General features: G+C 38.2%; 2 protein-coding genes across 2 annotated transcripts in view; both read right to left on the bottom strand.

Annotated features, from left to right (window-relative positions):
- Positions 1-1,006, bottom strand: part of tnk2b (tyrosine kinase, non-receptor, 2b) — a 30,716-nt gene extending 29,710 nt beyond the window's left edge. Inside the window, exon 1 of the mRNA XM_089009237.1 lies at positions 157-1,006. The gene's annotated coding sequence lies outside the window, so the exon portion shown is untranslated. The remainder of the gene's footprint in view (positions 1-156) is intronic.
- A 146-nt stretch (positions 1,007-1,152) lies between these two features.
- tfr1a (transferrin receptor 1a) lies at positions 1,153-17,529 on the bottom strand. The gene is made up of 18 exons (XM_089009240.1): positions 17,390-17,529; positions 11,388-11,437; positions 10,881-11,118; positions 10,545-10,728; positions 10,249-10,474; positions 9,976-10,098; positions 9,795-9,890; positions 8,083-8,222; positions 7,219-7,370; positions 7,005-7,124; positions 6,837-6,922; positions 6,683-6,746; positions 6,024-6,091; positions 5,881-5,948; positions 5,690-5,783; positions 5,367-5,588; positions 3,357-3,509; positions 1,153-3,253 (listed from the first exon to the last, which is right to left on the bottom strand). Exons 2-18 carry the CDS (start codon positions 11,418-11,420, stop codon positions 3,011-3,013), a joined length of 2,310 nt encoding a protein of 769 aa, XP_088865366.1. The 5' UTR covers positions 11,421-11,437; positions 17,390-17,529; the 3' UTR covers positions 1,153-3,010.
- Between the last annotated feature and the right edge of the window lie 341 nt (positions 17,530-17,870).

The following is a 17,870-nucleotide window of genomic DNA, read 5'->3' as shown; positions in this document are numbered from 1 at the left end:
TGGCTTTTCCCTCAGATCTTCAACTACACAAGTTTGGTTCTTACAAAGAAAATCCGTTCACCAAACTGCAGTTCATTGTCGAACTGATCAAATACAAATTGGTTACGTAAACACGTTTAGTGCCCTACGGTGTTTTGGTCGCGTGCGTACAAGTACCTGTCATCGAGCTTGTGTCACTTGTTGCCAGTCCTTGTTCCGGTGCGCCTGACAGCCCAGTACGCCTGCTCCAAAGTGACGAGGGCTGACGCATTTGGTGTGTTATTTTTTTTTGCGGCAAGACGACGCTCGAATATATTCCCGACTCAATACGTCGAATTGTTCTGGAGTACGTTGTGTCTCAAAAGACGGCGTTGAGGCCGCTAGCGTCCGTTCTGTGGCGTCTTTGTATCGTTCAAAGATCGTCGTTTGTGTTCAGACATATTTCAACGTGAAAGCTTCACGAATCTACATAAAGTGCTTAATACGACATTGTAACTTTTTTAACGATATATATCATTTGGAATATGCCACAGTGACCGCTAAACATATCTAACTGGATTTATGTTACTTTTTTCGTTTTGAGTTACTTTTTAATCAGGGTGAGACAGTATGATGTTGTTAGCATCTTGGTATTCCCGCCTTCGTCCCACTCTTAAAGAGACACGCCAGAATTACTCTCCTTAAAAAAACCTTGCAAGCTACGTTAATGGCTGACTCTGAATTGCCCAAGGATGTAATTGGACTGCGAATTGTGGTTTATCATCTGTTATTGATGTATGACACGCAATTTCTCATTCATTTTCTATACCGTTTTATTCACGCTGGGTCGCGATTCGACAACTTCCTGAAAATAATATTCTTTACTTTGTCGCCATCACGTGGCCAAAATGATGTTTCTTTTTTGACATTTCTTTTTTTCGTATTGTATTTTTTTTATTACAGTAATGTGTTTGACAATGAAACTTGTGTTTGAAATGGCAACTTGGAGATTTAGGAAATAAATAGATGGATGGCGTATCACAAATATTTACATTTATCATTTAGGAACTTTAATAATTCTAGTCACAAGTGGGCTACTCCATATGAATAATTGAGGATAGACCACAAGAGGCCCGTTGTTCAGATATGCCAAAGACCACTTATTCAAGATGAATAAAATAGCTAATAGCCTGCTAAGAGCGATGTGATTGTTTATTGCAGAGCAAAAATGAGAAACGACACGCAAACGTACATGCATTTGGAACATATGTTGCCTACTGTGAAAAAATAGATCTTGAAAACACATGATCGTGTTTTTTTTTCCAAATGATCACTTTACCCATTTAATCAGCGCATTAGCTATGAGCCAATTTGTCAATCCTTACGCACTGAACAGTAGATGATTTTAAGGTTAGTTCGCTAAACACAATGACACTATTTCTTTTCATTTTTGGGTATGTTAAGCACAATCATTTATGTTCTTTTCTGATGATGGACACCAAGAATATCAGCACCTGTAAAACTGTGTCTGCAACTTTGATTTGGGCAGAATGGGTATGAAGGTGTCTTTGAATGGGCGGTCAAAGACACCCACATACATAAATGTATAAAACCAATATGCTACACAATTGGAAAATCACTGGTAAAAGAACTTGCAGTGCATTCAGGAAGCAAAAGGCACTTTAAAAAAAATGCACAAATACACATAAAATGATTTGTCTTCCTCAAGGAGGAGGTCAGTGGGAATCACATCACTTGCACATCCATAAAAATATTTTGAATGAGGGGGCACAGAGTGCAATTTCATCATTCAGATTCTTCACCTAAATCCCCAAACAGATTGTGAAAACAATTTAGAAAAATTGTCGACACAATGGGTGTGGGAAGAAAATACTTGCTGAAGGACACATTAAAAAAACAGATCTAAAGTTGAGTGTGACAATGAATTGCGATGATGGTGTAATTTAGTGACTATGTATATACAAAAAAATTATGGGAAACACTGCCCCCGACAATATAAACATCCACCCCTACAGTGAAATATGGAGGGCACTGCCTCCGATACAGACACACACAGGTAGACAAAAACTACCATGTTGGTTTCCACATTATGGAAGACTCTGCTTCCGATAATGGTAGCAGGATAAGAAGTGCACGTGCAAGGCCGAGTTTTGATGAGCAGCTTTGATTCAGAACTCTTTGGTGTGCACAGTGCAAGCTTCTTTTAGCAGATGCTGCTTTTGTCATTTCGACAGTATAACTGTCATAATTATGGAAGGCACTGCTCCCGATAATTACACGTTTTTCTATAAAAAGGCAATAAAAAAAATACTTGTCGTGAACTTTGTCACTTGATAATTAAGTTATGCAATAAATAGATTTTGTTTTCATGGCCACCTGGTAAAATACCATCTCCCTCTTTTTTCTTTCTTAATTGTAAACATTTTCATTTCTCTGGCTTTTCAAATTTTGTCTCCTGTTGTTTCAGTTGATTATTATTGATCTGTGTTGGCAAATGTATAAAAAGGTTGCCATTTACGATATGCAGTCATTGCGATCTCCAAGCCCACTGTACGACTTGTGACCAAGAGCATACTGTATTTTGTGGTGTTTAAGGCGCACCTAAAAGCTTTAATTTTCTTCCAAAAATATGGTAATATCTGCACAGTAACAACTACGTTAAATAAAAATACTCAGAGGTTTGAACGGTGTGTTACTGATTTCCAGTTATGATATTTAAATTAATGCAAAACAATTGCCACTGTAGATTAGACGGAATACCCATGTTTGTTTTGGCACATGGCAATACCACCAATGCATATTAGTCGCTGGATGTAGTTACGATAGCACCAAAGTAATCATATGTGATCAATTAAGCACCGTGTTTTTTAAATGTCTTTAAACACAATAAACATTAAAGAAAAAAGTGTTGATGTGAAAAGTTTGTGATTTTACACTAAGGGAGATGAGGTGGCTTATAACTGGTAACACTAATTATTATTCATATTGTCATCGTTACTAAGGAGAGAGCACGTGGGGATGTGAAATTAATTTACATTTCATTATCAAATGACCACATATCGCCTGCCAATGCGGTGGCACAACCCTGAATTGTCCAGGTGGCCAACGCAAACTGGTTGCGGAATTGGTTTACATCAGCATCCGGGCTGTCTGTTCTGAGGGCGTCAAGGTGGTTGGAAAGCCCTTTGAGTGTGTGTGGGCCAGAACCGAACAGGATGTGCCGGAAAGGACTTTCTCTGGCAGACACGTAAGCCGACAGCAAGTTTCTCTCCACCTGGAGATGGCGACGGAAAATGGGATGATTAAACTTTATTCATTTGACCGTTTCTTGATACAAACATTTACTTGTACAAGCGAGACCTCAGGCAAAGTCTTACCGACATGATGCGGTCATTGTAGATGCGGCACATCTCCGTGTCGCTCAAGTCACTGTTTTCAATGTTTTTCATCAGGTTACGAGAAGCTCGGCCGTACGAGCCGGAGGCTGACATCAACCACTGGACCGACGTGGGTACCAGATTCGGTTGCATCTGGATGCATGGGAGGCACAAGTTAGGTTTACAATGCAGGTTCAGAATGTCACTGTGTAATTACAGATTTACGTATTTGGCATTTCACTCAGTATGATTCAGAATTGATCTTAGTTTTGCTCCATGCTACTTTCTTCTATCTTTGTGACTGCTTTATTTTCCCGTACATGATAGTTTTCCATGTTGAGCACTTTCTTACAGCTTCAGCTGTTGGTAAAGCGCTACGTAAATCAACATGTACTGGGGGCACCTTGACAAAAACTGAGTATGTATTTTTGCAGGAAAAAAACGTAAAAACTAAAATAATCAAGTATTTCGTTGTGTATTTTACAATGTATTTTACCCAAATTGTGTGACAATTAACTAATTCACTGCCAGACGTGAAAAATCTGTCCACTCCAGTGCCAGGGTTTTTGTCATTTTCACAAAAAATTGCAGGACCCACAGAATATTGAGTTTTAGGACTACATTAACATTTAATGCAGCGTAAGAAACTTTAGAGTCTCTTCTTTCATCAGAAAAAAATAGTTAATTATATGGGTCTGTAGGTATCTGAGCTTGAAATGGGGGCAGCTGTCCAAAATAGAATGCTATGCAGACATATTGGTTTATATAGCGGTTGAACAACAACTGAAGCTAACATGGAAAAAGAGGAAATGCCCCCCTGGTGGAAGGGAAAAAACATTGCCAGACCATGACCAGCGCTTTATCGGCAGCAAGAATAACCAAAATCAGAACAAAATCGACAATGGCGCTCCACCTCATGCTTTTCAATTCCCGAATAAATTCGGAAATGGCAATGAATGAGTTAAAATGTGGCGTTGAGTGGTTTGTCCTTGATGGAGCCAAAAGTTCACAGTGGACACCTTTGGATTTGCACATTTTCTGACCGCCTCCTACCCCCATTAAAAAAAATATTTTCTGAATGAATGAGGACCCCCACTCCACCCCCAGCCACCCGCATTGTGTCCATGCTTTTCATAAAAAAAAACATTTAGCAGTTTTTGTTGAATCATTTTTTGGGGGGAGGGTGTAAAAATACTATTCCCCCTTTCCCATTTTACTGAGCACCAATTAACATATTTTCCAGACTATAAAGCAGAGTCAAAACCTTGATTTTCTTCAATAGATGACCCGGCGCCTTATATGTGAAGTAATATTGAGCCACAACAGGTCTCGTAACTATTGTCAGAAGCCACTGACTCAATTCCACCCCTGTAGAAGTCGTGCGCGATGCATGATGGGATACATAAAACACAGTATCATTTCGGTAATCTCTTAAAATTATAATATTTTTCTTGATTTCGCCATAATTTTCTATATATGGCAGAATGATTAGAAATGGAAAATTTTGCAGGTTTTTTTGCTTGTCTTTATATTTAGTGTGTTCAGAAAAACAAAATTTGTTTATGTTTTAAAATTTAAAATATTCAATTAAAAACCTATCAGGAAGATAAACGTATTAAAGAAGGAAGGTTGGTAAACTCTGAAAATAATATTTATTATTGTATTGTGATAAAATCGGATCAAACCCTGGAATATTCACCATCTGACTATCTGATTGATTGGTTGAGAGTCCCTTTATCGCAGCACCATTTCATGGATACATAACATAACCCTGGCCTCTATTGTAGCACCTTAGATTGTGATGGACCTTATATGGAAACCTTTTTAACCATTGAAGGTGCGCCTTACATGTTGAAAAACTTTGAAAATCCACCATTCACTGGGGGTGTGCCTTATAGTCCAGAAAAATACGATATTCACATCATTTTCATATTTCATGCCCCAAATCTATTGATAAACTGGATCAATTACACTTCAAAAATTGTCAAAGTGATCAAAACCAAGACCTACCCTCTGTACGGTGTTGACTTTCTTGTTAATCTGAGCCACGTGAGTACGAATGATCTTGTCATACTTGGACAGGTCCATCTGCAGCAGATGATCATGGACCAACCTCAGCACGATGTGACCTGCAAATTTGGCAGACGCTTCGGCCAGCTGCAGATGCTGATTGGACGTGGCGGCGATCAATTTCTCCTCGGTATCCAGCAGCGTACCGAAATATGAATAATCCTAAAGAAGGAGACCAATTAAAGTCCATCCAAGAACCAGAGAGATACTGTTCCAGGTGGGATGTATTTGCTGTCTGTTGAAGCGGGAAGTGGGCGACTTACTAAATTGCTCGAAGTGAATTGAAACGACAGGGACGGAATGCCCGTGAAGGCAATGAACGGATAAGCGGCATTATCCAGCTTCAGAGGAACCAAACTAAAGAGACATGAATATTTTTCAAAGTGGAGGTCAAGACAGCATGCTTGCTTACACGTTGCACAGATGTATTGGCGGTCAAGGACAATCAACATACATGTTGGATTCCCAGTTGCCCCTTCCAAATTGAGAGAAGAGAGACGTAGCCTGATTCTGGAGACCCACCTGAGGAGAAAAAAAAAACACTGCGGTCATTCTAAACTCCGTGACCTCCTAAAACTATGCCGATGAAATATTCACCTCTTTGAGAGTGCGTTCAACCAAACTGTACATCATGGGACTTGCAGCTACTTTAAAACCATTGTGACCTGGTAAGGGAGTTTATTCATTCATGAGTTCAGAAAATATGTATAAAGTCATTGTTAACTCATACACTGCCAGACGGTGTGCAAAAATGTGTCCACTCCAGTGCCAGGGTTTTTGTCATTGTCACTCCAATTGCAGGATCCACAGAATATTGAGTTTTAGGACTACATAAACATTCAATTCAGCGTAAAAAAAACTTTGACTTTATTCTTTCATATTCTTCATCAGAAAAAAAAGTTAATTCCTAAGTTATATGGGTCTGGAGTTATCTCAGGTTGAAATGGGGGTAAGTGCACAAAATACAATACAATACAATACATTTACATTGATTTATATAGCGCTTTAACAACAGCTGTAGCTGTAATAAAGCGCTAACATGGACAAAAGGCAAATGCTGCCCCTCTTGGAAGTGAAAAAAACATTTCCAGAGGTCTGACCAGCACTTTATTGGCACACCCCTGCAAGAAAAACCAAAACCCGAACAAATTCGGGAATGGCGCTCCAAGTCACACTTTTGAATTCCCGAATAAATTGGGGAATGGCAGCGAATGAGTTAATACACCAAAATGAACATTTCAAACGAGGGTACATACCAGCGATAATGCCATCAAGGTTGATGTAAGAGAAGGCTTTCATGCTCAGAGAAGAAAGATATCCCTGCAAACAAAAAACGGATCATGGGATATATGAGTGAGTACATTCCGTAATGATTGTAAAAGAAAAAAAAAAGGATTATGTAATTCCAACCTCCAGCCATTCGGTGGCGCCAACGCTGCCGTATTCTCCCGCACTCCAACTCGCAAACACAATGCTCCTCCTCGGTTTGAACCCGTCTATTTAAAGAAGAAAAGAGGCGATGGCGTATCAAAGAAGGAATGATGGTACGCTCAACTTAAATAGTCACAAACGTCTCACCCTTCTGCAACATGGCCGAGATTGAACGAGCCATTTCCAACAGGACGCCGGTGCCGACGGTGGATGTGGCAAAACCTGGACCCCAGGCATCCCTCTGGGCACCGATAACCATATATCGATCTATAACCACAGCACAAGCGTGTGCTTATTGATTTGTAACATTCACATTTGAATAGATGACTCATGCTAATTGTAAACGCAACGTTTCGCGTACCCGCATCTACGAAGCCTTCGATGACGCCAAAGACGTTGTTGATCTTTTTCTCCAAGAGAACGTTGTTCACCTCCACAGTGACGACATCACTCTCGCTACCAAGTTTGTTGAAAACCCCCCACTCTTCGGGTGCATTCTGACCTTCCAACTGTCTGTGGGGAGGGAACGCAATTCGATTTGTTGCGTACAACCCATTGCGGAGATAGTTCCGAACCGCTATTATTAATTAATTACTTAATTACTTAATTAATTAATTAATTAATTAACACGGATAGATACACATAAATAAATAAATAAATAAATACACAAATAAAGCAACAGTTTAGTCAATACATAATAAATAAATAAATAAACGAATAAATAAACGAATAAATAAATAAATAAATAAATAAATAAATAAATAAATAAATAAATAATGGCTGCATTAAAAGAAAAAATCTGCCCCAGTATAACCCCAATGACTAATACAATACATATTGATTGATTTTAACAACAGCTGAAGCTGTAGCAAAGCGCTTAACATGGACAGCTATCATATACAGGAAATAAAACAGTCACAAAGATAGTACCAAGATCAAGTTGGAATCATGCTGAATAAAGACAATTAAAGGATTTTCTTGACAATAAGTTCTTCACTGGTTTAAATACAGATAAAGTTCACGGGGCAGCCATTTTGTTACTTGCCGCCGACTAAAAATCACAGCGCCCGAACGTGGGCGGGAACAAAGCCCAAGACAACAAGTGAGCCGTGACCGGTCGCTTGTTGTCGTCTCTGTGTCGTCTGTCAATTTTCAGTTGACGACAATAAACAAAATGGCCGCCCCCAGCGACGAATTAAAAAAAAAAAAGCTTTATAAGCCTTACCCGAGAATGTTGTTGGCTGTGCGTGCTGTGATGGTTTGAGCCAAGATACTTGGCAGACCTGACGACTTGGCGGGTGGAAACTGGGTGTGATTAAACGAGGGGAAGCCAGGTGTGTAAGGGTCTCCTGAGCCCAAATGCACCTGAGAGAGGAAACACGGTTTGATAAAACAAGGTTAGGATATCACATGGCGACATACAATTATAGTTATGTACATTAATTGGAACCATTTTATGTGTGGCACATTTATTTATTTATTTATTTGTTTACGTGTATTTATTTGTTTGTTTATTCATCTGCATGTATTTATTTATTTACTTATTCATATGCATGTATTTATTTATTTATCTGCATGTATTTATTTATCCGTTTATGTATTTCATCACTTATTTTTATTTATTTATTTGTTTTAGTTTATGTATTTATTTGAGTTTATTTATTTATCTACATATGTCTTTATATTTTCATTACTTATTAATGTGCTTTTATTTATTTATCCGTTTATTTATTTTGTTATTTAATTTTATTTATTTATTTGTTTTAGTTGATAGTTTATGTATTTATTTGTGTTTATTTATGTATCTACATTTTTATTTATTTGTTTGTTTTTGGAAGCTACAGTATGTCATACGCAGTATAAGAGAAGCCACTTTCCCCCTAGCACACCTTTATTGTCTTTATTTATTCATGTATTTGTTTTTTTATTTATACATTTGCGTGTCATTGTCATCAAATGGTGAGTATAGTTTTTGCTTTTTTGAATCTTGCTGTGCCGATTACCATTTTGTGTTTGGGAGACTTTTACTTGTTGTGCTGATGACCATTTTGTGTTTGGGAGCCTTTTACTGAGCGAGTTGCTTGTTCTGTAGCCACAAAGGGACATAGGTCTTCTTGTGCCGGTCCCAAGCCCGGATAAATACAGAGGGTTGTATCAGGAAGGGCATCCGATGTAAAAGCTTGGCCAAAACAAACATGCGTATCAAACCTCTAAAGATGGAGGACACTGATTTGCTGTGGCGACCCCGTCAAGGGAAAAGCCGAAAGGAAAAGAAGTGTTCGGTTATTTATGTATGTTCATTAATTTTTTTATTTGTGTGTTCATTTACATAGGTATGTGTTTGTTTATTTATTCGTTTATTTATTGATCTATGTATTTATTTGTTCATTTATTCATTCATGTTTATTTATTTATGTGTTTATTAGTCTGTCTGTTTATGTATTTGTTTACTTATATTAGAAGCCCCTTCCCCCTAGCGTGCATTGGTTGTATTTATTTATTTTATATATTTTTATATATTTATAAAATTATTTTATATATTTTATTTATGTTATATTTATTTATTTATTTGTTCATTCGTTTATTTATACATTTGCATGTTCATTTATTTATGTGTTCATTTATTTATTTATTTATTTACTTATTTATTTATGTGTTCATTTACATTTGTATGTGCTTGTTTATTTATTCATTTATTTATTGATCTATGTATTTATTTATTCATTTATATGTTCGTTTATTTTTTATTCATGTGTTTGTTAGTTTGTCTGTTCATTTATTTGTTTACTTAAGTGATTAATTAGTGAATTTAATCATTTACTTGGCTAATTAATTAATTATTATGTCAGACCAGGCCTTGGCAGATCCTTCAAACCAGAGACCTAAACTCCGATTCGTATGCCCCCAAAAAATCTGATTTTAGCTTCCCAAACTCACATGTCCAAAGAGCTGAGTGGTCCCTTCAGAAGGATAATCAGTGAGGTCTTGGTAGATCAATACGGCCGAGGCCAACATTTTGGCAGCATTGGCTACCTGGAAACATCACATGAAAGCAGTTATTTACACATCCTGCAGGTTGATTGTTGTGGAGAGAGTTGAACAGAGAGCGGCGTCCCACCTTTTCGGCAAAACTGATCTTTCCAGCTCGAATTAACATCACTCTGCCGCTCATGTTGATGTTTCTGTCCCGCAGCAATCTAAAGTCGCTTTCTTGTCCATAGTAGGCGTACAGGACAGCTCCCTGGACCAGACAAAAATATGACTCTCCTATTATGGCGATATGTTACTTTGCATGACCTACATTCAATGAATTAAATATATAAAAGATGTAATATAAAATATAAAACATAAACAAGGTTGTTCCACCCCTCACCCCCACCGGAATAATTACCTTAACAATTCCATTCGCACTGTAGGACAGAAAACCTTCCGGACGCTCTCCTTTGCCATCTTTGAAAATAACTTTGTTGGAACCGGAAAGCGGGCCATCCTGAACTTTAACAAAGTGCTCGTCGGTCCAGGTTTTCATGCCGTACTCTTGAAACTTTTTGATCACTTTGTCAGCCAAAGCATCATCGCCCGGGGAACCAGCCCGATGGCTGCCACTTGACACCTCTCTGGAAAATACAGAAAGAAAAGAATTTTGAAAATTGGTCCTCTCAAATAAGGTGTGGGGTCGACTTTCACCTGAAGGCCATTTGGAAGTTGGTCGCACTCAATTTCTTGGCATATGCATTCTTGACATCACTCCAAGCCATGAGTGGGGCAGCTCCCGTGTCGTGAAAGACGGGCTCATCGGGCAATTGCACCGAGGCTTGACAGCTATAAGGCGCCTCTGTTTTGCGATGGACCAAGTAGCCAATCAAGTAGCCTGAAAGTAGCAGGAGATGAAAATATACCTCGTCACTGAATGACAATGATTACGACTGCAAGTTTTTTTCTTTGTATTCAAGTGTAAACAATTAAATGAATGCATGTCCTCGTTTGTGGGGAACCAAACCCTAAAATGGCACCCGGACTTACCGATGATAAAGATGAGGAGGACAGTAGCGAAGCTAAAACAAAGGTTCTTTGGCGTGCGTCCGAATTTGGAAGTCATGTAGGATTTGTGGTTGGAATTATGATTGAGGTGGGCGCCCACCCCATTTCCACCGACTTCCTCATCCATGTCCGATGAAAGCTTCATCTCCACGTGACTGTTGTCACCTTCCATGTTCTGGGTCAAGTTGAAACGTGTATACGAATGTGGTTCTCCATTAAACTGCAGAAGGAGTAGAACATTAAATCAGCAAACCGGTATATTCAAATCCTATGATTTCATAAGATTATTTGAAGTCAAATATGGATAATTATTTTTTTTACATGAAAATACATTTCCATTGAACATTTGGCTAAACTGACTGTTGCGTCCCTCTCTTTATTTATTTTAAGTTGCTTTTTGTGTGGCACATTTTGTTTTATCCAACATTAAAGCACCAGATATACAAGATAATCAAATAATCATTGAACAATTAATGCAAAAATACTCACAATTTTAGTTATTGTTGACCTTGCCTGGTCCATTGTTGCTTGAAGGAACTCTTAAAAAAAGTAAAACAAACAATTAATGTCCCTTTGAAGGTTTGACATAAATAGCCCAAAAAAAGTTCTCATGAAATAGAGGAGTAGGTATAATATAATAATATATATCCCACGCGGGACCAGGGAGGCCGGACCAGGTCTCGAACTCATGACCTCTGCACTGTCAAGCCGGCACGCTAACCAAATTTGCTGTCCCACTCATATTCTATGAAGGCAATATTTATCACAATAACGTGTTTGGAGTAGTGGCGGAGTATACAAGAAAGAAAATGTTGGGGTTGACTTTCCCTTAAGTAATCCTGAAATAAATACAAAATCTTATCATTTCATGACTTCCAATACAGGATGTGAGTAAGTACAGTACTCTTGTTTTTCATTTCTGTGAAAAATCCCGGTCCCATCACACCTCCCTAAACAAATCTTTCAGCTTCCTCCGAAGCACCGCTGCTTCGCCACACAAAAGAAGACGCAGGTTGAGAACATTATTCACCGCAGGCAGGCTTCGTGGGAACTCAAATGCCAAAATGATCCAATAAAGCAACAACTGGCATCCCGCTCGCTTGTGGTGAAGCAAAGAAAGGTTCAGATTTAACAAAATACAGAGACCTGAAATGCAACTCTTTGTTTGTTTGTTCTTATTTCCCAGCTTGAAAGCAGTGAAAAAAAAGCAGACGTGCAAGTGGTCACCTGAGAGGAGTGAATCGTCTTTCAAGTGAGAAGAAAAAAGACAAAAACCCTTTCTTCCTTTCTACATACATATATATATATATATATATATATATATATATATATATATATATATATATATATATATATATATATATATATATATATATATATATATATACATACAGTGAGACCTCAACTTACAAACTTTTCGTCTTACAAACGTCAAATTTATGAAAATTAAACCTTATAATAAGCACTATTTTCACAATACACACCCACCACGGCTGGCGGAGTGATCTTCGGCGGAAGCACACGACAGCACCAGAGGTTAAGTTACCAACAGTCCTTATGGAAGGTGACTCTCCTTCCATAAGCCATCAATGACCATCATAAAGGTAAATAAAACTTTATTTTACAGCACAGTTTATTTATTTAATTACAGTCGTCATGTAATGCGCCTCTCTTTCCAAACAGCAATTCCCTTTGACCTTCGACCTTCAACGCCTTTCCATCAAGCCATAAATGACCATCACAAATGTAAATAAAGTGACTTTATGATACAATGCAGTGTATTTCTTTCATTGCAATACAATAGCACATTTATTATACATAGGATAAGGTATGTTGTGTGTAGTTTTAAGGCTTATTTAGTTGAAAAGTATATTTTATGGGAACCCGGGAACGGATTATTCCCATTTTAATGGTTTCCTATGGGAAATTTGTTTTTGAGATACACACTTTTCACCTTACACACTCTGTCTGGGAACCAATTAAGTTCGTAAGTTGAGGTCTCACTGTGTATATATATATATACAGTAAAGTCTCGTTATACCGATATTCAAGGGAGTCCGAAAAAATATCGATATAACCGGGACTATCGATATATCCGATCCTGCGCCGAACTGCATTAAACAAAAGCCGCCAAAAGAGGGCAGCCAAGCGCCATATAAGAAACGGAGCTGGCCATTAGCTCCCTTTTTTTTTGGGTGAGAGATGTTCCCCCAATGTTGCCTCAAAATGGCACATATAATTCTTTAATGATTGTAAACATGTATGCTTTAATCTTCAGAACTACAGTGTATTTGAAACATATTCATAACTGGATGTGTAACAAGAAAGCATATTATCCGAATCTGAAGCCATTGTTTGGATTCACAAGCAATGCAAGACGTCTTGGCGTGAAGTCATTTTTATTTGCATTTGAATAAAAAGTGACATCGCTGTCCTTTAATACACAGTATGGAATGTTAATAATTTTGAAAATCATCGCGCTTCAGCAGACAAAACAAGAAACATTGTTGCAAAAAACGATTGCATTCATATACAGTACAGTGGGCATGTACATAACACAACAAGGAAACTGCAACGCTTACATCTTACTGTATGATGTATGCAATTTAAAAAAGTCATCAATCTTCTTCTGCTTCCCATTTTTACCTTTTAACACAAACACTACAATCTCGTCTGCTACACACGAGCTAGCGTCTGAAAATGAAAATGGCTCTGCTACACGGGTGCTGGGCACGTAACCAAGTCACCTGACCAAGTCGACCAATGGCGCGACTGATGGCGTGACACGTGACAAAGTCACACGGCCAAGTCGACCAATAGCGCGACCGATGGCGGCTCATGTGACCAAGTCGACCAATGGCGCGACCGATGGCGGCTCACGTAACAAGACACGTGACCAAGTTGACCAATGGCGCGACGGATATATCGATATAAACAACAAAAATGGCCGGCGGGGGATGAAAAGGAGCACCGTAATAACCGGATTATCGTAATAACCGGGTATCGTACTAAACGGTACTAATTATACATAAAAAGACTAGAAATGTGCAAGGGAAATGAAAATAGTATCGTAATAAGCGGTACTATCGATATAACCAATATCGATATAACGAGACTTTACTGTATATATATATATATATATATATATATATATATATATATATATATATATATATATATATATATATATATATATATATATATATATATATATATATATATATATAAGTCTCCTGGACAGCTTCTCAGCTTTTTGGCCCAGAAGGATCTCATTGAAACTATTCCTGAAGCGACAAAGTTGCTCCAGCTCGTGCTCACTGTTCCAGCTACTACAGCATCAGTGGAGCGGTCATTCTCAGCACAAAAGACTGAAAACATACAGTCGGAACAGGACTGATCAAGGATGACTTTCTTCACTGACAGTGATCTCCTTAGAGACAGAGACTTGGACTTCATTTATAAGTAAAGGTAACGCGATAATACCGTTTTAGTTTTAATTCTTTTTTTCTATGCTACAGTTTGTATACAGTATATAAAGAATGCTGACATGACATTTTAAACAAGACACGTTAACTGTTGCCAATGAAATGGTGAATGATAGCTCGATAGATAGCTCGATAGCTTGATAGATAGCTCGATAGCTTGATAGATACAGGTAGCTTGAAAGATACTCGATAGCTGCATAGCTCAATAGCTGGATAGCTCGATTGGTTGGTGGATCGATGTATTGATAGATTGATTGATCGATAGATAGATAGCTAGATAGACACATTTTGACCTTGACCTTTAAGGAGTGAAAGCGACATTACAACCAACAGCAACAGCCTGGCATGACCCTGAAAGAAAACAAAATAACTCAATCCCAGCAGACAACCTTGGACTTATTAACTAACACTAGCACGAGTTTTTTCTCCCCTCCCTAACATATTTCAATAATCATTGTTCGGGGTGGCAGAATCACACTACGTGACCTTTGGTTTAAACAAGCTATATTTCAGAATTCAAAGTGGCCTGTAAGAGGTGTGTGTGTGTGCTCTACAACGAATGGCTGATTGTGTGGGCAAATGCCGAGAGGCCACGAAGAAGAGCGCAAAGAAGGCCAAGCATTGCCAAGTCCCACCGCGCTTCCACGAATGAGCTTTTTATTTACGTGTGTGTTGCTCTTGTGTCATCAATCAAGTCAAAAGTGTACACAAACAACGTGGATCATAGCTCGTGAACATTTTGGACAGTTGGTTACATTTAGATCGCAAACAGTGTCTTACATCGTCCGTTGGGATACAATCAAAGCATTGCTTGCACAGTACGCCATTGGAATTTATGCCTTTCAAAAAATGGCATGAAAGGGAAAAATGCTTTATAAAGCTAATTGGTTACTTTTAGGTGGGTACAGTAATGTCTTTAATCTTACGTGCCAAACATACCGCGCTTTAACCGAGCTAATACTTTAATCAGATTAACCGTTCTTTCACTTTCAATTGACGGGCAGGTTGCCATTGCCAGTATGCGCCGTAAACAGACACAGAAATTAAAATAATGAGCAGAAGCTCATGAATTGACCGGCGATCCATAAAATGTGCATTTGACCGCTGTGGTCCTGTGAGGAATGCGCTGTATCTATGTTGAGTGAATTTTCAACTCACGTGTGGCAATAAGAGATAGTAAGTTGTGTCACACCCTTTGGGGAGCAATGCTTGATGCATCGTCAAACTCCGAAGAAGCTTGACAATTTGAAAACCAAGAGAAATTTGAGCACACATTGATATTCCTGCCATTTTTTTTGTGTACTAGGCGTATGACGAAGCATCGGTTGGAGTCATGTCTGAGAACAGTTTGGAAGAGCAGACAAGGCGCAGTTGTGATTTGCACAGTTGACCGTTCAGCACAATAGACGACCCGCTTGGGCAACTGAACCAACACCCATCCCGTGAACGTCGTCAAAGATGTTTTGAACACTGCTATAATGAATTTTTGCTTGTAACCTTGTTGCTGTTTTTTTTACATGGGCGTTTGTGGACTAAAGTTTGACTGTACAAAAAGGGGGTGTTAGAGGGATAGAGATGGGTGAGCAATAAAAAAAAAAATAATTAAAAAGTGGTGTTACAGGGACAGAGATGGTGAGGAAATAAATAAATTAATAAATAAACAAACGTTTAAATAGATAAATAAATGTCAAACAAATAAATATTTAAATAAATACACACATAAATAAACAAACAAATAAATAAATGGCAAACACATAAATATTTAAATAAATACATACATAAATAAATAGCACAAATATATATTTAAATAAATACATACATAAATAAATGAACAAATAAATACATAACAAACAAATAACTATTTAAATAAATAAATAAATAAATAAATAAATGGCAAACAAATATTTAAATAAATACATACATATATAAACGAACAAACAAATAAATACATAAATGAATGAACAAATAAATAACAAACAAGCAAATATTTAAATAAATAAATAGATAAATACAAATAATAATACATTAAAAACTGCAATTCTGAAGAAACTGAAGACCACTGAGGTCATCATATTAGGGGAGCACCAACCATGATGAAAAGGGTAAACCATGTGACAGTCACATTGGGGGCGGGGGGGGGGGCATGAGAAAGTTAATAAAAGTATTAGGACACAGAAGTAGGCAAATTCCATCATTTGAGAAAAATCCAAATCCAAATTAGTGAAAAGAAGACTCAGACAAAGAACCAAGGGTTCGTTTTGGTGTGTCTGATCGACATCAGTGACCTTGGAGGAAGTGTCAAAATACAAACGATTGATTCATAATCTCTTAAACGGAGGTCCTAGGTCCCTTTTTACACACCACATGACATGGAGCCAAGTCCCAATTCCGACTTTCGAGATGTTTCCATAACAAACTTGTCAAGTTCACCTGCTGTTTGTCTGAACAATATGACCTCGATCACCCGTTTTTTTTTCACACGGCGGAATAGAGAAATATAAAACACCCGCTTTCCATTCTTGCTTGTGTACGTATTCGTCGCCGTGGAGTAAAAAAAGATATCTTATCTCGTCACAAGGTCGGGAGACATCCAGTGGAAGTGTCTAGCTAGTGACACAGTTAACTTTGGAACTGGAAGGTCACACGAGGGGAGCTAACGAGCAAAACGGAGGCTACCCCCCTTACCCCCACCCCAGTCCTCACCGGTAAAGTGACAGCGGAACAGAGCGTTAATGGCGCCTTTGTTGCTTCGGCAACGGGACGCGGTGATCCTGCCTATTGTGCAGATATCCAGAATCTGAATTTTGAGTGTAAAAACGTGAGCGTTTGTGCCCTGACGGGCAAAGTGAGTGAAAAAAATTAGGCATGATATCATTGAAATCTACTGACATAAATACGCATTCGATAGAACCTCAAATAATCCTCAACACCACTTATTTTGCACTCATATCGTCAACCGGCGCAATATTCATGCTTGATATGCTCAATACATTAAAATAATCGTACCTTTTCTTTAAAATATTTCACTGGTGCTTTGACACCACGAGGTTTCTGCTTCTTGCTGCTTTTGTTGCTCCAGTTGTATGTTAAGCCGCGTGTCCTTCAGCTTGCTGCCCCCTGCTTATATCTGGTTACAATGAGGCCAGTAGGGGTGGGACAAAGTGGGGGAGGAAGGGGGCAGGGGGTTAAGAGAAACGGGGGGGAGAAAGAGAGAGAGAGAGAGAGAGAGAGAGAGAGAGAGAGAGAGAGAGAGAGAGAGAGAGAGAGAGAGAGAGAGAGAGAGAGAGAGAGAGAGAGAGAGAGAGAGAGAGAGAGAGAGAGAGACCCAACTTCGACCTTTGACAAGGGCCATCTGCTTGCCTTATAGATAGATATACATTTCACTTATGGACATAATAATAATAATAATAATAATAATAATAATAATACATTTTATTTATAAGCGCCTTTCAAAACTCAATGACACTTTACAGTCAAATAATAAGAA

This window comes from Hippocampus bargibanti, linkage group LG11 (assembly GCF_051943395.1).
Source record: "Hippocampus bargibanti isolate YZ-2025 linkage group LG11, ASM5194339v1, whole genome shotgun sequence".
In the NCBI taxonomy this organism is placed as follows: Eukaryota; Metazoa; Chordata; class Actinopteri; order Syngnathiformes; family Syngnathidae; genus Hippocampus; species Hippocampus bargibanti.
The sequence above is the reverse complement of the archived record's forward strand: the minus strand, read 5'-3'. Positions and strand labels throughout refer to the sequence as shown.